We start from the raw sequence: 19,901 nt of genomic DNA on the forward strand, positions 1-19,901 counted from the left end.
ATGCTTTTGCCCATGATTCCACAGCTAAGGTTACATAAGCAAAGATTCCAACATAATTAACTACCTCCAGGGTCCAAGTTCTTAAGCACCGGGTTATACGTCCTTTCTAGTCCCAGGAACGTTCTATTTCTCAAATTGAATAGGGCATACAAATCTACAAATAAGATTTATTATTCATACTTTCCACATATGCTGTATTATAGATGTCTCATATATATACGAAATATTTCATTTAAACATACACACGCTTTTACAAATACCAAACTAAAAACTAAATTGGAAGGAAACCTATTCCTCAAACCTCACTAGAGCCCCCAAGGCTGGCATTGGGAGAGAAAGAACCCCAGGGCGCTGCTGGACCTCTCAGAGCCCCACCTTGCATCCCTGCATTTGTACTTGCCCCCCCACGCCTCCGCGCTGTGGAGAATCCCCCCAGTCTTGGCTGCAATCTCCCATCCGACCTCAGGGGGCGCTATCCTCGTCCTCACTGCACCTGGGACACAGGACCAAGTGTCAGGTAGGACTGGGAGCGTGGAGAGAGGTAACAGATAAACGCTTGGCATCGTGCTCGAGGTGCCTGAACGTTCCTTATCCGACTCGAGCTCGTAGTTCCATTTCTAGAAGTGAATCTGAAGCCAGAACGGGTTCAGAACTTGTCCTAAGTCATACAGCCAACTAGCAATGGGACTTGAAGTAGATCGTCTGAGCTTTCCAGTACTCGAGGCTGTCTCCCCGAGAGTCCGGAACAGGGTCCTAGAATACCTACAAACTCATAAACTTTCTCTGGCGGGGGGCGGAGCTTGGACTAAGGCTCCCGCGACCCTGGCGAAATACTGCCGAGATGCTGAGGGTAGGGGATCTTGGCTCGTGAGAGGGACAAACAGACTCTGGAAAGCGGAAAGGGCCGGGGCGGCTCCAGCCCGCTCCATTTGGGGTGGGGAGCTCCGGGACTACCCACCTAGCACGAGGATACGGTCTTCGGGCCGCAGCTCAGGCTCCAGGAGGGCACGGAAGGCGGAGAAGTCCCCAAACCACTCGTAAGGGGCAGAGTCAGCCGCATTCCTGTAGCGCTGGTCCCAGTACTGAACCTCGCAGTACCTGCAGTTCTGCTCTGGTATCTCCGTCGGGGGCGTTGAGGCCGGTGGAGAGGCCATGCTTGCAGCTTCAGGGCCGCCAGGGCACACCGCCAGCACCTTAGGACCGGGCTTGGCGCCCGTGTAGCCAATAGGCACGGTATCATTCGGGAGGCGTGGCCCTTGTGTCTCCGCCCACCACCTGCAGTTGCTCAACACAAACACGTGGAACTTCCGTCCTCTGGTGAGCGCTCTTTGAAGAATACTCCGGGTGGGAAAATCCCATCGTTCAGAACTTGAATCGGCCATCTGTACTGTTCTCCCACTTCTGAGAGCCAAACTCGCAGTGTTGGACTCACTCGGCTAATCACTGCTTATTTTCAGTTTGGTCGGCTCTTGCCATTAAGAAGTCTGAAAGTTAATGGAAGATTCATTTCTACCCAGTTTTGAGCACGCGGAAGGCTCTGAGAGGAGGCAGGAGTGCCGCGGCCACAAATCTTGCCCTTCAGAAGCGCCTGTCATGAAACACAGACGAAGTGTGGTGCCAGGCAAGGGAAAACATGAACAGGAATGTTGCTTTTCTGGGCAAATGCTCGACCTACTTTAGCGCCTGTGTGCCCAGAACCAAGCATGTACTGAGGAGTAAGACTATTCCTGGACGTCTGGGGTGTGTAGTGCATCAGAAAAGATATGGAAGAAGTGAATTTTAGTGGAGTCGATAGGACACGAAACCGGACAGCGATCAGTCGGTTGGGACAGCCGGCGCCGAGAGCGGAACTTAAGTGCCGAGGGGTCGGGCTTCCGGGGAGGCGGGCCAATACGAGCGGCGCACCGTCAAGATGGCGGCAGGCCTACGGAAACGCGGCCGGGCGGGTCCCGCAGCCCGGGCTGCCGGACTTTGCGGACAATGGCTACGGCGCGCCTGGCAAGAGCGGCGCCTACTGCTGCTGGAGCCGCGCTACACGCTGCTGGTGGCCGCCTGCCTCTGCTTGGCGGAGGTGGGCATCACCTTCTGTGTCATTCACAGGGTGGCATGTGAGTGCGCCGAGGAGGAGGGGAGGGTAGGGAGGGGGACCCGAACCCCCTACCCAAACCGGGACCCAGATTCGAAGCGGAAGTCCAGACCCCAGAGCCAATGAGTCATCAATTGTAGACCATAATTTTTACCCAGGTCCCAAGCCTGCTCCATAAAACCAAACCCTGTCTTAATCCCTCCCCGATGATGGAAGGGGCGACTCTAGAGATTGGCCCTCTGCCCTGACCATACAGCCTGCCAGGCTAAGAAAATAAACCAGCCTGGAGATCAAAAGACCTGGGTCTGAGTTAATGTACTGCTGCTCCTTCTTTTGTCTATTGCTTTGAGATGGCCCTTCCTCACCTGGGTCCAAATTTTCTCATCTGTTCAATTCTGAGATCTCAAAGTCTCTTGTCAACAGTGGCATTTTGTGACCACTTGAGCCCTTTGGGTATTATTAGGGGCTCCTTTATGGGCTGAATCTAGACACTGGGCTTAAGGCTTTCTTGCTAAAGATGATTAATTCAACATATACTTATTGAATGTTTATTATATGCTTAAGAACACTATGCTAGATACCAGGGGTACAATGGTGAAAAAATAGACACATTTCCTAATTGGGTGTACGGGCCTGGACAAAAAGAAGTTAGTAGAAAATGATGGTGGATCATATTCATCATGACAGTGGGAGACAGGGGAAACAATAAAGGACACAGGAGGGCACTTAAGCCAGACTTGAGTCCCCTTGAAGGGTAAGAGGAAGCTAGGTGAGGAAAGAGAGAAAAGGGGAGGAGAAAGAGCACTCTAGGCAGAGAATCCTGTAACTAAAACCTCTAGTCTGAAGAGAGTCTGCTTTCTTTGAGGAACTGAATTTGTTTTAGAGCTGGAACATAATTTGAGTGAGGGTAGCAGGGAGAGATGAGGTTGCAGACATTGAGACCAAATCATGAAGCAGTCTGTCAGTTGTGTTGAGATAATTAGCACGGTGGTTAAGAATTTAGGACCTCCTGGAGTTCCAGTCTCAACTCTACCCTTCTTAGCTCACTGATCTTGAAGTAGTTGCTTAACCTCATTAATTCACAGGTTTCTTTTTTAAAATTGGGAATAATAGGGTTTGGTTTTTATCTTAGGAAACTTGAGGAATCATTGAAGGGTTTTAAGCAGAGATCTGACATGATTTCTATTATAGGAAGAGCTCTCTAGTTGCAGGGTGGGAAATATATTGTAGTAGGTAGAAGCTGGGAAACTAATAATTTGAAAGCTGCTGCATCATTGAGGTTAGAGATTATGTTAGGTCCAAATATTAGTATGTAAGAGCAGAAAAGGATGAGAGATAGTAGAGTTATTTAGGATGAAGAATAGGCAGGATTTGGTGACGGGTGTTGCAAGTGAGAAAGAAGTAAGTGTCAAAGATGTTACCCAGGTTTGTGACTTGGGCAGCTGGGAGGTTGATGGTGCTGTTCATGGATCCCAGGAGGTAGAGCAGATTTAGAGTGGATGGTTTGAGGTCAATTACAGGCATGCTGAATTTGAGATGCTTGGGTTCACCCAGAGAATGGCAGATAGGCAGTGAGATAAGGGGTTGTGATAAAAGTCCTGGGAAAGAGCTGGAACTCTGTGTTTTGAGGGGTGGGAGGTGTGTGGGGGGGCAGACACGTTCTAAGCTTGGAAGTAACCACACCGTCCTGCCCTTTTCCAGATACAGAAATTGACTGGAAGGCCTATATGGCCCAGGTGGAGGGCGTCATCAATGGCACCTATGACTACACCCAACTGCAGGGTGACACTGGACCTCTTGTGTAAGTGGTGATAAAGGGTTCAGTGAGGACCCGAGGGGCTGCCCAGATACCAGGCTGGGCAGCCTGACCCAGACTCCTCTTCCAGGTACCCAGCCGGCTTTGTGTACATCTTTATGGGGCTATATTATGCCACTGGCCAGGGCACTGACATCCGCATGGCCCAGCACATCTTTGCTGTGCTCTACCTGGCCACCTTGCTTCTTGTCTTCTTGATCTACCACCAGACCTGCAAGGTGAGTTCATGCTCCTGGGAACAGGGGGCTCCAACGGGCAGTACTGGGGAGTAGGGATGGCTCAGGTTTGGTGAGCTGACCTTGTTCCCCACTGTGCCCACCTCTCAGGTACCTCCCTTCGTCTTTTTCTTCATGTGCTGTGCCTCGTACCGTGTGCACTCCATCTTCGTGCTTCGACTCTTCAATGACCCGGTGGCCATGGCTCTGCTCTTCCTCAGTATCAACCTCCTGCTGGCCCAGCGCTGGGGCTGGGGCTGCTGCTGTTTCAGGTCAACACCCCTCCCTTCTCCCCCATCTCTCATTCTGTATTTTCACCATTTCCTCCCCCAGTTTTCTTCAGCAGAGGAAGTAAGGGAGTAACCAGACAATATGGGTCAGTCAGGGCCCCACTAAACAAGACTAGGATCTGTAGAAAGTCTCTGCCCCCACTGCCCCAAAGAAACACACACCCTCTACCCATCCTGTCTTCCTTCTAGACAGCATCTGTTGTTGGAATTGGTTCTTGCACATTATAAATACTCTAAATATGTATTGCTGGCTCAGTCTGAGCATGGAGACTTGGTATCCGCCCCTTACCCTCAGCCTCCTCCCAGACTGCTTTCTCCTCCTTCCAGCAATTCTGAGTGTGGGCCCCATCCTGGAGCTTGCTGGCAGGGGAGGGGAGAAATGCTGTGTGTGCATCAGGGGAGAGATACATCTTTGGGTGGGTAAATGGCCCTGGAGCTGATCTCCCCCCTTGCTCCCTTACCTACTCCAGCCTGGCAGTCTCCGTGAAGATGAATGTGCTACTCTTCGCCCCTGGGTTGCTATTTCTTCTCCTCATGCAGTTTGGTTTCCGTGGAGCCCTCCCCAAGTTGGGCATCTGTGCTGTCCTTCAGGTACCTCACCACCACCCCTTCCCCTTCCCAATGAAGGGAAGGCTACTCTCTGGCGTCCTTCCATCGATGAGACTTCCTCAAAGCTAACAGACAGGATTTTGGAGCTGATTCTGAACTTTGCTTTTATTAACTGTAAAATGAGGGTGTTGAACTAGATGGTTTCTGAGGGTCTCTGATCCTGCCCATTTATGACGTGGTGAATCCAAACTTAAAGGACTGTTATTACCTGCCTTCTCAGCTTCTTTGGCCCCAGGCTCTGGCCTGGATGTGGAAGCTGGCTTACCTGCTATTCCTCGGGGAATCTGAGAACCTCTGAGACCTGCACCCTCTGTCCACTCCCCTCCATGATTAGTTTGAAGGCTTAGTTTGAGCCTGGGCACCTGTGCTGACATGACACCTATCCTCAGGTGGTGCTGGGGCTGCCCTTCCTGCTGGAGAACCCCATTGGCTACCTCTCCCGCTCCTTTGACCTTGGCCGCCAGTTTCTCTTCCGCTGGACAGTGAACTGGCGCTTCCTGCCTGAGGCCCTCTTCTTGCATCGTGCCTTCCACCTGGCACTGTTGGCCGCCCACCTCACCCTGCTCTTTCTCTTTGCCTTCTGCAGGTGGCACAGGTGAGAAAGGGGAGCAGTGTCATGGGCAGAGTTGGAGGGAGGATGAAGGGCCTGTTTGCCTGCTTGGGGAGATGTTGAGTTCACGTGAGTGAATCTAAAGCTTGCCCTAAGATTGGGGCTTGATAAATGTGTGAATGGCTTCTCCCCAGGACGGGGGAAAGTATCCTGTCGCTGCTAAAGGCTCCCTCCAAAAGGAAGGTTCCACCGCAGCCCCTCACACCCAATCATATCCTTTAAATCATAGGAAGGTAAGTCTTGCCCTCTCCAGGTACACTTGGGGTCCTGGTTGGTAACCCTGGATGGCTGGTGTCCTGGGGGAGGGAAAAAGAGGTACCAGTAATAGCTATAGGCCCTGTTCATGGGAATAGAGCTGTTACCTCCACCACTCTGCACCACTGTGCTAAGCACTTCACATATTTAAGCGTATTTTATTCTTAATCCTAAATATTATTTGACTTACCATTATAAGTACTCACTCTCTACCTGGTGTTGTCCTAAGAGATTTACATATATTCTAACGTTTAAAGCTTGCAAGAGACTCTGAAATAGGGAGGTGTCTGATGATGACAGTGCTCATTTTATAGATGATAAAATCAGGACGTTAAGGAGTTTACATAACTTAGGTCACTTAGCCTGTAAGTGATGAATTTAAACTCACTAGGCCTTATGGCCCTAGTATCCTTGTCTCACATTAGATTGAGGAACAGTCTGGAGAAGTTAAGAAATTCGTCCAAAAGGATGCATCTCGGAATGGCAGAGCCAGGGGGCTGTCTGACCCCAAAACTTTTGTCCCTTTACTTTGGAACCTCCCTGTCCCAACCCCCATCCCAACTCCTGGCCCTTCTGTTCCTGCCCTTGGCCTTGACCACTGCCTACAGATTATCTCTACCCTGTTTACTTCGAACTTCATTGGCATCTGCTTCAGCCGCTCCCTCCACTACCAGTTCTACGTCTGGTATTTCCACACACTGCCCTACCTCCTGTGGGCCACGCCTGCACGCTGGCTTACACATCTGCTCAGGTACTGGCTGCGACAACCTGGGCATGTGGGACGGGCGAGGGAGCTCCCCATCCCCAGGCTGACCGTGGAGGGTTGGGCGAGCTGAAGGGCTGCAGGCCTAGAAACTGGGCAAAACCTGAGCTTCTCTCTTCTCTCCAGGTTGCTGGTGCTAGGGCTCATCGAGCTCTCCTGGAACACATACCCGTCCACGTCCTGCAGCTCTGCGGCCCTGCACATATGCCATGCTGTCATCCTCCTGCAGCTCTGGCTGGGCCCCCAGCCTTTCCCCAAGAGCATCCAGCACAGCAAGAAAGCCCACTGAGATCCACCTCCCTTCCCCTCCAGCCCACTCGTGGGACCCTGGATGGCAATAGACTCTCTGCCCTTCCCAATAAACCTTACCCAGTCCACCTCTTTGCAGCCTACATTGAAGGGCCTGCACCAGGCTGTGAGGGGCATGCTCACTGCAGATAAAGAACTCATTTGGGCAGTCCTAAGAGGCACTTTATTGCATAGGATTTGGGGGCTGTGGCTCTCTCCTCTCCCACACTGCACTGCATGGAGCTCGGAAGGGAAAAGACCTGGGCTGGGAGGAGTGGGAGAGAGAGAGCACAGGCAGGCACTTTCTGTGAGGGCAGGGGCATTCTAGGAAGGGGATGAGAAACAGTGGGTGTCAGGAGGACACCAGCCTGCCCCTCCCAGCACCAGCACGGAGAAGCCGGGCCTGGGTGGCAGTGACTTGAGTGTCAGGCAGCGCCAGCCGAGCAGTGGGCAGCCCTCACACATTTGCTGGGCTGTAGCACAGCAGGTGTAGCTGCAGGTTCTGGTCCCAGTGGCGGAGCAGCAGGAAGAGACCCCGAGCCGCAGCTTTGAGGGCAGCCAGGTCAAGGCCATCAGGCAGGTGCTGCGCCCGCAGCCAACAGTCGGCTTTAGCTGCCGCAAGTTCCCACTCGCCAAAGGCGGCGGCGCAGCGGTGCTCCAGCCACGCCAGGGCCACGGCTGTGGCCCAGGTCCGGCCCCGCAGGTCAGCACCGCCTAGCCCTTCGGCGCCCTCCGAGGCCTCAGTGTCGGAGCCCCTCCCGCTGTCCACCTGGCCTGGGCCCTCGGAGCCTGAGCTGGGGGACGGGCTGCAGGAGGCTGTGGCACTGTCGCCCTGGCCCACACCCGGTCCCAGAAGTGCCCAGGGAGAGGAGGCCGAGGTGGGGCTGAGGCTGGCGCGGTGCGCAGCGAAGGGTGAGGCGCGGCACAGGCGTTCCTGCGGGATGCGTACCGCTGCACAGAAGGGCGCGTCCAGGCGGAAGGAGCCGGGAGCCTCCTGCAGCCGCACCTGAGGAGAGAGGAGGTGGGGGGAGAAGCGAGCTGAGACAGTGCCCTGGCCGTGGCAGCGCCACCCTCCACCTCCCGAGTCCTCACCAAGGGCAAGTAGTCGTGGTCGCTGCCTTCACTGTTGCTGTCACTAGCCTGGCCCCGGTGGGGGCTGCAGAGTCGGTGGCTGTCAGAGCCTCTGGCCCTCCCCCCACCCAGGCTGAGCCTAGAAGGAGGCTGGCGGGGGAGGCGAGGAGGACTTCCGGTGGCCAACCTGGGGTTGCCATTTGGGTTCAGGTTCCAGCCGGCCACCAGAGAGCCTCCCTGAGGTCCTGCAAGGGAGCCAGTCAGTGCCAGTCGTGGTCCCTAAACCTGCCTGCTCCTTACCCTCCCCCAACTTCAAGCATTACCTCTAGACTGCACAGCTGTGGACAGAGGAGTTGCATCTAGATGGCCCTGAGGTGCAGGAGAAGTGCTTAGGGGCTCAGCCAGCTCTGTAGGGGCACAGGAGACAGGGTGAGCTGGGAGGGCAGCTGGTGAAGTGAGGGTGGCACCAGAGAGATCACCCAAGAGGGACTCTACCTGAGCTCCGCACCTGCAGGACTGAGGGTAGGAACTCCCTGGTGGTGGCGTCCACGGCTACTGGGCAAGTGAAGCAGGAAGGGGCAGAGCTGACCTTGCTTGTCTGAAGGGCTCGGAGCCAGGACCTCCGGGCATGGCCTATGAGACCAGGGATCAGCAAGCTGAATGGAAGCAGGGACATCCCCCAGCCCCCAACCAGCACAAAGGGCTTTATAGAAACAAATCTCAGGTGTTCTGCATAGCTTTTCCCTCTGTCCACTTTTGAACAGAGTAGAGTTCCTTCTAGGAGCCAGCTCAGACTCCCCAACTTCAAAAAGCAGTTAGACTGAACCCTCAGCTCATAACCGGGCTAGACCCTCAGGCCACCCAGAAATCGAACGTTTTGTTCACCACCCAAAGGAAGCACTGATGTGGTGCCTTTTCTGTCCACTAATTTCAGCACTGTCCAGCAGAACTTCCTGCAGTGAATGAGATGTTCTAGATTTCCATGATAACCACTAGCCATGTGTTAGTGTTAAGCACTTGATGTGTGGCTAGTACCGCTGTACTGAAATGTTCACTCTTTGACTTAATAGTCCTCCTGAATGACAGATTTGTTTCTATGTTACAGGCCCTGTGAGTCATTAAGGAGATCACATTTCCCTCTGTTGGCTGCTAGGAATCCTGACAATTTGGGGTCCCCTGCTTGCTAGGGCATATAAGCTCATGGTGTGCATATCTTTAATATAACCTGATTCTCCACTTTAATTATCCCATTGCCCTGCCTTTTTTTTTTTTTTTCCTTGTCAATATGGGTGAGCCACCTCAAACTGTTTGTGAGCAATGAGATACAGAGTGATCAAACACATAGACCTCCACTTCTGCCACTCTCTGCCCCATATGGGCTCCTGGGACCCTTGCCAGGCCCACTAGTAGCTCACCTCGGTCAGCCGTGGCCTCAGCCCCTCCACGGAGGGCCAGCTGCTCATTGTCCCGGACCACGGAGGCTGCTGTCAGCCGATGGAGTGCTTGGTCCCAAGCACCTTCTCTTTCAGGGGATGACAGAGGCAGTGAGCCATCATCACCAGGTCCCCACAGTGTCTCTAGGCCAACACCCACCTCCCAGCACATAGGCTGCTCCCCACACAGGGCCCGGATCACCACATGGCAGCGTGGAGCCTGGGGAGGCAGTGCCTCTGCTGGAGGAGCCAACTCCCCATTGGGGGGCAGAGCCGTGAATAAGAAGGGGGGTTCCATCAACATGTCCCAGTCCATAGGGGCTGGGGAGAGCAGGTTTCCTGGAGGGAGACAACCATAAAGGCAGGGGCAGTGTCAGGCCCCACCTCTCCGAGACCCTCCGCGGTCTCAGAACCCAGCTCCCCATCCAACGCTTACCTGAGTCATCCAGGCCCTGTCCCAGCTGCTGCACTGACTCAGGGCCTGGCCTGTCGGGTGCTGTGCCCAGAGAGGGGTGCTGGGGATGGCCAGGGACTGGGTTCACCTGGCCTGGGGGCGAGGAGAGGCTCCGGCCAGCCAGAGCCACTCTGCGTCGACGACCCAGCACCTCCGCGCTCAAGGCCCCAGACTGCACATAAGAAGTGGGGTCCACTGGTCAAGAAATGCAGAGCTGCCGGCCACTGCACATGTAGACACAACTGACCCCAGAGCCCCTCGTCTGAAACTGTGGGTGGCTGCTCCCCGCACTTAGGAGCAAGGCCATTCTTTATGGCCCCTGGCCCCTTTGCAGTGCTGTCTCACTCCGTGCCCCACTTCTCACTTGATGTTGTTGCTCGTCTCTGATTTTACTCATGGCTTCTCCCTCTTTGCCTGGCTAGCTTCTACTTGTTCTTTCAGATGTGGCTCTTGCTTTCCTGACTCCCTCACACAGGGCCAGCCATCTTGACTCTGACACTCCCCATAATGCTGTGTCCTTGTGCTTACCACGGTGTGTCACATGGTATCATAGATTTACCCACCTGTCTCTCCAGCTGGACTGAAGAGTAACCACTGCAAAATTTATGGCTAGCTGATGGCCAGTAAACTTTTGCTGGATACCTAGTAGAAAGGATGTGGGCTGACCCTCACCTTGACTGGAGCCAGCGGGGGTGGAGGCAGGGGGCAGGAGCGGGAGCCTGCAGGTTCTCCCCAGGCCAGGCTGCGGCAGCCCTGCTGAGAAGGGAGATGCACGGGAGCCATGCTCTCGGGGGAGCCAGGGCCCTGGGAGCCAGGGGACTCGCTGCTGCCTGTGGAACCTGGACCTGGCTCGGGGCTAGCAGAGCAGTGGGTGAGCACATACTGCTCCCGGATGTAGGACGACTGGAAGATGCGGCGCCATATGGCCGTATCCGAGGAGGGGTTGGGTCCAGGGTCTGTGACAGGCTCTGTCAGAGCATCAGTACCTGCTGGGAGGCAAGAGAACGGATCCGAGCCCCGGCCTCTCCCATGGCCCACTCCTCCAGCACAGCTGCACCCCATGTCCAGGTGCTCACTCTGCTCTGAGTCCCCAGCAGCCCACGGGCTGGACAGCTCCACTGACACAGTGCCTGTTCCCAGCAGCTCTGAGGTGCCAGTGGGCTCAGTGCCAGGACTGGTGGCAGATGGTGCTTCCTCTGGGGACGGGAACACGGAGCCTCCCAAGCTCTGCCAGCCAGGTTCTGGGCCCTGGAGAGGGACAGGCATTGGAGAAAAAATGGGTGCTAGTTATATGCTGCCTCTTTTCAAACAGGATTGTAGATATCTCACCACAAGAGGCAATGAAGTTAATAAACCAGAAATGAAAGCCCTGTCCTGAGGAAGGAGGAAGCATATGTGCTGATCAGAAGGTTAGCAGAGCTGCTGTGGCTGAAGTTCAGGTTCGGCCCTGAGCTTCCTGGCTGGCAGGCAAAAAGGCAAAGCCTCCATTATACAGCATTCTGGATCAAGACGAGGAAGTGTGCTTATTTCTTCTAGAGAGAGAAAGCTTTTTGTAAATCGAAATAACTACCATTTCTTACACTCTCATGCATGTCAAGTGTCCTACCAAGTGTGCACTGCGACTAATCACAGCATCCCTGCAGTAAGACTCAGTATGAGGAAATGGTCTAAAGGTGAGGGGGCTGGCCCCAAATCGAATGCTAGATTGCATCTAGACCCTGCTCCATCTGTTTCTGAGCATTCCAGGAAACAATCCAGATGGTGCTTTCTGTAGGGCACTGTGTGAAGAAGTGAGTGAGTTTCCACAAATCCCTCAGAGCGAATGCTAGAGCTCTGTGGCCGCCTCCGGTCAAAGCCAAGGACAACACCTTACGGGACAATTTAGTGGAAGACCTCATGAAGAGGACAGGCTGCAGTCACCTTGGGGTGTCCAGTGGGGGCCCTAGGGAGGCCAAGGGTGCAGTAGGAGAGCCTGGCAGGGAGAGGCACAGGAAGTGGAAGAGTTTTGAAGACATGCAGGGAGTTCCAACAGCTCAGGCTTACCCCGGGGGCGCGGGGCCGGAAGCCATCCACCCTGAAGAGTGAGCAGTACCCAAGCAGCCGGTCCCCAGGGTAGAGTGCCGGGATCTCCCGGGGTGTCAGCAGTGCCTCCACCGCGTCAGGCACAAACCAGTCCACAGAGATGTCGCTCAGGGCGGGCTCCAGTGCCTTCCGCAGAGCCTGCACCAGCTGGGAGGAGTGGCCAGAGGAAGGACATGGGAGAGAGGGCCACACAGCCCAGAGCTGGAAGGCCACCCTTCCACTGATGCCATCTGCCTAGTCCCTGGGCTAAGGGAAGCAGGGTCAGGCTGGGGTCCAAGGGAGGAGTGGGGGTAGGAATAAGCAAGGGGACTGAGTGTTCAGTCCTCAGGGTTTGGTCTGTCTCCTGGCCTGAGCCAAGCCTGGGGATGAGGTAAGATTTGTTGAGGATATGGCACTTGGTCCCAAGAGAAAAACGAGTAAGATTTGGGGGCCAGTCAGAGAGCCATGTCCCCCACACCTTTGGCCTCCTGCAGCACCCCACAACAACCCCCGCAGCTCCTCTCCTGATTGGCATCTCAAAGGAGGAGATGAACTGGAATGGGGGAAGAGAAGTCCTGGTCAAGGGTGCCAGGAGACCCCACAGCTTAACTGGGTTCTATTGCAGGCTTAGGGTAACTTGGGGGAAGGGCTTCTGAGAGTAGGGAACAGGGCCCAGGCTCAAGCTCACCATGGGCTGAAGCCTCTCCCCAGGCCTTGGGAAGTAGGCCTGGCCTCTGCTGAGGGCAGACAGACCCTGAAGCAGCTGATGGCAGGCAGGCCCCAGCCCAAAGGAGAAGCACCTGATGAGGGAAGGGAAGCATCTGTGATCTTCAGGAGCCTCTTGGGGGCAGGGGTCAATCTCAGGTACCTGGTTCAGCCCATACCTGGCTGCCCCCCTGTGCCACCTCATGAGGTCCAGGCTTTGATGGGTGGCAGCAGCCAAGGGCGAGGCAGCGGTCAGCAGGAATAGCTGCCTTGGGTGGGCCCTGTGCTGGGGCTGCCCCATGGCCCAGGTCAGTGCAGCCAGCACATCTGGGGGACCACTTGCAGCCTGCAGGGTCTCAACACTCTCGCAGATCAGCTGCACAGTGTCCTGGGAAGAGAAGGTATGCTTTGGCCACACCAGGCTGAGATAGCTTCTCCAGGCCCCCCAAATCCCTGACCATACTCACGTCACTGCAGGGTCGGCTCTCTGGGAAGAGGGGCTGCACCGCCATGCCAAACACAGCCAGGTTGATGAGTGTCTGTGGTGGTAGTGACTTCACAGCCAGAACAATGGCATCCTGGGGAGAGCCGGGGGGGGGGGGCACCATGAAGCAGGCGCCAAGGGTGGGGTTGCCAGCCTGCATTCTCCAGGCTGTGTGAAAATGAGGATCTGGCAGTGGGGATCTGGGAGAGGCCGTGCAGGAATGAGGCTGTGTGTGAGATGGGTTAGGAGGGAGGTGAAGTTTGTGGAAGCCCCTGGAGGGGGTTGTGAATCCTTGGGTTTGGGATTGGGGTGACTGAATGTAACTTCACAGGTGAGAGAGGCTCTTGGAATCCAGGAGATACACATCTGTACAAGTGTGTGTGTGTGGGTGTGTGTGTGTATGCGTGTGTGTATGTATCTTTGAGAGGCTGCCCTCAGCCACCCTCAGGCCAACTGCACCTCTCCCAGCCCCCAGGCCCACCCGTGCCTCGCCCCCACAGGCCTTGTGTGCTACACTGCTGCCGTCCAGCAGGAAAAGGAGCTCCCGGGTAGCTGTGCCCAGGTGTCCCGGCTTGGAGCTCAAGTCTGGGCAGAAGCTCAGCACCAGCACGGGATTCAGCAGGATGTCCTTGTGGAAGCGCCGTTGCAGGAACCACATCTGAGCATAGGAGCCCCAAGTCATCCTGGGCCGGGCTTAGTGCAACCCCAGCCCTGGCTGGCAACGGGACCTAGCCCTCAGGCGGCTTCTATCTGATATACCCAGAAGGGCACCTTTTCATATGCCTTTGAAAACAGGCAAGAGCAAAGGCAGGTGGCTGTCCCCTGCCTGTCATTCCTAGTCCCTATCCTTGGAGACACACCCCAGCGAGACTTGCGTGGGCCCTCCTATGACAGCACTCATCTGCTCTCTGGGATGGTGGTGGCAGCTACTAGGAGGTCCTGCTAAGAGCAGAGCCGCCCACCCCCACCCCATTATAACATGAGCCTGCTTATCTGTTCCTTGTGCACAAATGCAGCCAGTGTTGGGGTCGGAGGCCAGGCCAGGACCCCAGGCAGCCATACCTGCCGGTCCCCATCACTGTCCCTTCGCTGTAGCCTCTGGAAGTCCCGGCGGGCCCTCACCTGGGCCTCATATTCTGCTGAGCTCAGGCTGCCAGCCTCTAGCATCAAGTGTGGCTGGTGGGGCTCTAGGGAAGAGGAGACACAGCTGTTAGAAAGCCCCTGTCTCTGGACCCCAGTGGCTCAGTCCCACTCTCTTGGGAGGACCTTGCGAGTCCAGCCTCCCTATACCATGGGGCCCACCCTCACAGATGACTTGATTCATCTGGCTGGGGACCCAGAAATCTATACTTGAAAAATGTTACCCAGGTAGTCCTGAAGCAGGTCAGAGCTGGCCCACTGTGTGCCCCAGTCTCTCACCACTGGGGTACAGCAGGATCTCCAACGCCCGGTCACAGCGGTGGCCCTCTGCTAGTGTGACACAGATGGTGGCTGCAGAGCTGGCATGAGGGGGGGCATCTGCCCGCAGAGCATGAGAGGGGCTCTCCAGGCCTGAGGGATAGTGAGGCAGGGAGAGGGGTTGATCACCCACCCTAAGCCAGTCCTAAAGCACCGATACAACCTTCTGGACAACAGCGGCGTGGGCAAGGATCATGCTGATTCAGCTCAGCTCTCAGATCCTGATCTCTAGGGTTGGATGGACAAGCAGAGGGATTTTGCCCACTTTCTTGGGCTGGGAGGTGGATTCCTGGTTCTGTTCCTGGCTGATCAGTTACATATCAGCCAGCTGCTGATTTAGCATCCTCCCCCACTTCTTGCACAAGGAACTCCACTTCATTGCTTGGACTAGTCTCAATTTAATCATCTTTCTTCCCCTTGGTGAATGGATGTGAATAAATTACACAGACAAACCTAGGGGGTGGTCTGTGTTGTGTAGAAGCTTCCAGGGGATGCTCCCGCCAAAACTGGAGTTTCCTAAGGCTTAAGTCCTTGGTTTTTTTGTTTGTTTGTTTTTTTGAGGGGGGGCGGTCCTGGGATCCTCCTAGTACTAAGCCCTGAATTATTCCCTAGTCAGCTATGCCAGGAGGGGCACCCACCTGCCAGCAGGCATGGCCCAGTGACCAGCATCTCGAAGGAGAAGGTGTACAGGGCAGGGCAGCGGGCAGGGCCTGAGAACACATCCCGAGGGGCAGCAGGCTCCTCCCAGGCAAACCCTTCCTCCTGAGGGCTGCCCACCCCAAAGCATCTGGTGGGGCTGAAAGGGAGTACAAGGAGGGTCACCGGGCCACCACCAAGGCCCCTAGCCCCTCTGGCTGAATGGCCCCAGCCCTTCCACACCCTACCCATCCCCCAGGGCACCCTACCAAAGCCCCCTCACCCGCACTAGACCCAGAGAAGCCGAGGGAGGGACGAAGAGAATCACCATAGGCCCAACCTGTCGTCACAGAGCCCCGGAGGCCTGGGGGGCCCCGGTGGGCCTGATGAGGCCAGCGGGGTGAGCACAGAGGGGAGAGCCACGCGCAGCACCCCATCAGGCCTGGAGGGCAGCTCCCGGCTGCTGCACAGAGTCACTGTCATGGTGCCGGCCGCGTTGATGAGGCCTGTGGGCAGCACCAGTGCAGACCGGGCCTGGGCCGGATCCAAGACAAGATGACCTACGGTGAGTGAGAAAAGGGGTCAGAGGGAGCTGAAGTAGAGGAGATGGGGGAAATAGGAAATGACAGCATGCACTGACGCAGGGGAGGCTGGGCAAGGGGTACTTTAAAAAGTTGGAGGAACACAGGGCTTATGTGTTGGTGATGCAGAATGGAGGCATGAACTGAATGATGGCTGATGGAGAGGCAGGCTGGTGGTAGAAAGACCTGGCTATCATCAGGAAAAGTAGTGATGTCCTGTTAATGGAGAGCTGAGGAGAAGGGGACATGTCCACACTACCCCCAAGGTCCTAGGGGACCCATACCCTCTGCCCTTCTTCCCCTGCCTGCTCATTCAACCCTTGGGCACCATCTTCCTAAGGACCCTCCCTTGTGCGCTGACATCTCCCATAGCATGGGATCCAGCCTGCTCATAAATCCCCAGCTCATGAACAGTCAGGGGCTCCCCACTGCCCACTCCAGAATTTTCTACCCAAGAGGGGTTTAGGAGCAGTGATCTGCTTAGAAACTGGCTAGAGGACACAAAGCTGTACTTGCATACTGAGCACACCATTCTACTCATATTGTAGGTTTATTTAGGGACAGGTGGAATCAAGGGAGTCACTGGTGCTAAAGGAAAATGGCCAGGTGTGTACAGTGGCAGTCAAGGCCTTACATGGTCTGGCTCCAGTCTGCCTTTATAGCCCTTCCCCACAATAATCATTCATCCATTCTTTTGAGAAATGCTTGCAGAATAAATGAATGGAAGAAGAAGATGGAAGGAAAGAAAAAAGGGAGAGAAAAAGGAAGAAAGGGACTTCTATCCTAATCAGCTGCAGCTTGGGGACAGCCTGATATGGGGAGAGAGCACAGGATCAGGTTTTGAGTCTCAGCTCTGTGACTTCTAATTCCGCCCTTTGGTTAACTCTCTTATTTTGAGGAGCCTCAGTTTCTTCATCCATGAAATAGGAGTCATAATAACTATATCTAAATGACTGGTGAGGAATGAGATAATGTACGCATAACACCCAACACAGAAGGGCTGTTGTTATTATTTTCACACCTGTAAAAGGGGGATAGAGAACAGCACTTCCATTACATACCTCTCTGGATTCAAATGAGGTGATATCAGTGACTGGACTTTGTCAACTGTAAATTACTACAAATACGACGTATTTTATTACCATCACTCAACACAACTTACTCCCAAACCTTTGTTTACACCATGGCCCCTGACTGAAGGGCCTTTTCCCTCCTCTCCACTTCACCAGTCATACCATTCTTTTTGGTCAAATTCTGGCTGTACTTCCTTCTGGAACATTCCTGGGGCCTCAGCCCAGAGTTTACTCTGGCCTCTAACTATCTGCTGGGTTGGTACCAACTCTCAACACCAACTCTGAACACCACTGGACGAGGTCTCTCCTACGGGAAGGTAGATCCCACGTGCAGGAGTCAAATGAATGTACAAATAAATAAACGAAAGGATGACGTGCAAGGCACAAAATTTGGCTCAGCAATGGGCTTCCATTCCCCCAAGCCAGCACTCATATGCCACATTCCATGCTGGGCCTTGGAGCTGGCCAAAGCCCTGTCTCAGGCTCGGGAGCTAACGCTCCAGTGGTGGGGAGACTGCTGTGTGGACTGCCAGCTGCATCTGTCTCCCAGGCCGCAAACCTCAGGTCAGGCCTGGGTCACATCGCCCCGGCCCCTGGCGCACGTCGGGTGCCTAGTCCATGACTGTTGCACAAAGCCATGAATTAATGAATGAAAAAATCAGTGGCTGGAGGGGGCGCGGGCAGGGGTGGGACGTGGAGCGGGTGTGGGAACCCGAGGGCGGCTGGCTTCCGGGGGCGGGGCGGGGGCGCCGGCACTCACCCTGCGCGCAGCGGCGGGGCGTGGAGGCCCCCCACCCGGGGCCCAGAGCGCGGCAGCAAGCTGCCTGCAAGCGTCGCCGGCTCTGCAGCTGGAACGAGACGCGCCGTCCGGCCGCCTCCGCCTCGAAGCCCGAGACCACTTCGGCCTCCGCTAGTGGGTACACGAACACGCCTGGGGCGGGGGGACACAGGCGGCGTCGGACCTCGCCGCCCCCACCCCCCGCGCCCCGCCGCCCTGCGCCTCGCGCACCGCCGGAGCCTCACCTTCCACCGGCTGCGGCTGCGGGTTGTGGTAGGTGAGCCGGGCCCGCAGGCTGAGGCAGGGGCCGTTGGCGCAGGCCCGAACCCAGGAGTCGGTGAGGGGCAGTGGCGTCCAGCTGGAGGGGCAGTACAGGCCGGGCATGGCGCCCCTGGGGGAAGGGAGCTCGATGGAGAAGGGGGCCGCAGGGTGGGTCCCGGCCGCCCGACCCCGCCCTCCTGCAGGCCGCCGGGAAAACCGAACTCGGGCTCTGGGAGCGCCGGGCTGAGCCGGGGGCTGCGGCCGGACCGACAGGTGGCGAGGGGAGGGAAGAGGGGGATGGCGTGATGGGCATCCTAGCCGGTTACCTGGGAAGCCGGGGCGGAGCGCAGCTCGGAGCCGCGCGGGGAGCCGGGCAGCCGAGGGTTAATGATTAACTGGCGCTCTGGGCGCCCAGCGCTCCCGCCGCCTGCTCCTCCAGGAGACGAGGGTGGGGATGGGGGGGGGGTCACAGCTGTTCCATCGCCCGCTCCCGGGCCTGGCCGCCGCCCCCGTACCTGCCGGCCCCCCGGGGCTCCCCGCGGCTGCCAGCTGTCGGAAGTGGCGCGGGTGGCGAGATGGAAGATGCTCTGGGTGAGGATCACGGGCGTTAAAGGGCCATCCTTTAACCCTCCTCCTGGGTGTCCCCAGCCCAGCGAGGGACTCCCGGGGAGGATTGGGAGGGGGAGCCGAAGGACCGTAGTCTTTCCTAATCCTGCATCTCACCTGACTAGGGCGCACGCAGAGAGGGGCTGCAGGCAGAGTGGAGGCGGTTGGGTGGGAAGAACGAGACAGGGAAGCGACAGGACAGGGTCTTTCAGAGGCAAGACCAGGAGAGGCGTTGGGGCAGGGGGATTCCCTGGGATCTGTCCAGGGCACCCACCTCCCACCGACCCTGGCAGATCTGACCTGAGAGTAGGGGCCCTACGGCCGAGCTGTCGGGGGATGCGGCGGGCTGGGTCTAGGGATCGTCACCCACCCGGCGGGTAACCCCAGCCTCACCGTCGCGTCTTCTGCGGAGTTCTGGGCGCCACAGCTGGAGCAAGACGGATAGGGCCTCGTCTGCGTTTCGGGCCGCACTCAGTCCAGTCACCTTCGGGGACCGGCTCGGGACTCCCGCTGAGGCAGCTCTGAGTCCGCGCAGGGGCGTCGGCTCTGCGGGTGCTGGTCCCGCCCCCGCTCGGGAAGGCCGCCCCTTCAGCCCGCCCCGGCCCCGCCTGCCGCTGCGGCGGGCTGCTGCTCCTCGCGCGGCCCCCGCTTCGGGCGCGGTGCTGCCTCCGCGCCAGCCTTGGCCGCTCCAGCTAGACAGGGCACCGCAGTGCAGGGATCGCGTCCCCGCCGCTGCACAGTCCCCCACCGAGGAGGGACCCGGGCCTCCGAAGCCCCACCCTTTCCGTCCTTCAGGAAGTGAAACGCTGTGCAAGTGCAGCAGTGGGCTCAATCTGCAGCCTCCCACCCCCACCTAGCACGGCAAGGACTCCAACTATCCCAGCATCACCCCACTTCTCGCCCTGGCTATGCTTTCCCTTAGTGCAGTGACCCTCTTTCATCACTGCAATGATCCCAGCGCTTCATCGCTGCAGGACATTCCCCCCATCCCTAAAAAGCCAGCCTTTTTCCTTTGCAAAGGTCTCCTTCATCGCTGCAGAAATCTTCCCGCGTCCCTGCAGCTGTCTTCAGTTCTCGTGATCGCTTCAATGGCCACTCACTCCACGGAGGGATCCTCCATCACTGCAGCAAGTTCCCCCCACCACCAAGCAGGCAGCATTCCTATCGCTGCAGTGCCATCTCCCCACCTTTTCTGCGGGTGGAGAGAGTAGGCAGGATCAGCCCCTCAGGCTTATAACTTCCTGCTACTTTCGGTGCCCACCGCCTTGAAGTGAGGCCTTCCAGCCTGCACAGCCTTCTCTTGGCTTGAGGCTGCCGATGGATCGTGGCAGTGACCCCTACCCCATCCCACCCCTGCAGCACCGGCAG

The 19,901-nt window shown here is 56.6% G+C and overlaps 3 protein-coding genes across 15 annotated transcripts in view; 1 reads left to right on the forward strand and 2 right to left on the reverse strand.

The window, feature by feature from the left end:
• LOC116588183 (endothelin-converting enzyme 2) overlaps nucleotides 1-1,269 on the reverse strand; it is a 31,142-nt gene extending 29,873 nt beyond the window's left edge. The window contains exon 1 of one of the 2 annotated variants that reach the window (XM_032339039.1): nucleotides 959-1,269. In XM_032339039.1, the coding sequence (XP_032194930.1) occupies nucleotides 959-1,154 (196 nt within the window). In that variant the 5' untranslated portion in view covers nucleotides 1,155-1,269. The remainder of the gene's footprint in view (nucleotides 1-958) is intronic. The other variant, XM_032339031.1, reaches the window with a different exon arrangement.
• A 600-nt stretch (nucleotides 1,270-1,869) lies between these two features.
• Nucleotides 1,870-7,104, forward strand: ALG3 (ALG3 alpha-1,3- mannosyltransferase). 4 transcript variants are annotated; one of them, XM_032339058.1, is made up of 9 exons: nucleotides 1,871-2,108; nucleotides 3,788-3,887; nucleotides 3,973-4,120; nucleotides 4,229-4,389; nucleotides 4,878-4,998; nucleotides 5,406-5,611; nucleotides 5,761-5,837; nucleotides 6,488-6,632; nucleotides 6,771-7,021. In XM_032339058.1, the coding sequence occupies exons 1-9, from the start codon at nucleotides 1,913-1,915 to the stop codon at nucleotides 6,931-6,933; spliced, it is 1,317 nt and encodes a 438-aa protein (XP_032194949.1). In that variant the 5' UTR covers nucleotides 1,871-1,912; the 3' UTR covers nucleotides 6,934-7,021. The 4 variants fall into 4 exon arrangements, with proteins under 4 accessions (XP_032194966.1, XP_032194959.1, XP_032194949.1 ...); XM_032339050.1 differs by having other exon boundaries at nucleotides 1,873-2,071; nucleotides 6,490-6,632; nucleotides 6,771-7,104; XM_032339075.1 differs by lacking the exon at nucleotides 5,761-5,837 and having other exon boundaries at nucleotides 1,870-2,108; nucleotides 6,490-6,632; nucleotides 6,771-6,885.
• Nucleotides 7,105-7,233: 129 nt separating this feature from the next.
• Nucleotides 7,234-19,704, reverse strand: VWA5B2 (von Willebrand factor A domain containing 5B2). Of its 9 annotated transcripts, XM_032338900.1 has the most exons (21): nucleotides 18,927-19,702; nucleotides 18,443-18,514; nucleotides 17,912-18,057; nucleotides 17,649-17,819; nucleotides 15,563-15,794; nucleotides 15,237-15,394; nucleotides 14,560-14,691; nucleotides 14,203-14,327; nucleotides 13,643-13,798; nucleotides 13,124-13,234; nucleotides 12,836-13,044; nucleotides 12,640-12,751; nucleotides 11,934-12,119; nucleotides 10,967-11,138; nucleotides 10,563-10,879; nucleotides 9,873-10,062; nucleotides 9,419-9,775; nucleotides 8,499-8,636; nucleotides 8,327-8,410; nucleotides 8,025-8,248; nucleotides 7,234-7,938 (listed from the first exon to the last, which is right to left on the reverse strand). In XM_032338900.1, the coding sequence occupies exons 3-21, from the start codon at nucleotides 18,048-18,050 to the stop codon at nucleotides 7,390-7,392; spliced, it is 3,762 nt and encodes a 1,253-aa protein (XP_032194791.1). In that variant the 5' UTR covers nucleotides 18,051-18,057; nucleotides 18,443-18,514; nucleotides 18,927-19,702; the 3' UTR covers nucleotides 7,234-7,389. The 9 variants fall into 9 exon arrangements, with proteins under 9 accessions (XP_032194791.1, XP_032194798.1, XP_032194783.1 ...); XM_032338907.1 differs by lacking the exon at nucleotides 18,443-18,514; XM_032338892.1 differs by having other exon boundaries at nucleotides 17,912-18,514.
• Between the last annotated feature and the right edge of the window lie 197 nt (nucleotides 19,705-19,901).

Source organism: Mustela erminea, chromosome 1 (assembly GCF_009829155.1).
Source record: "Mustela erminea isolate mMusErm1 chromosome 1, mMusErm1.Pri, whole genome shotgun sequence".
Classification (NCBI taxonomy): Eukaryota; Metazoa; Chordata; class Mammalia; order Carnivora; family Mustelidae; genus Mustela; species Mustela erminea.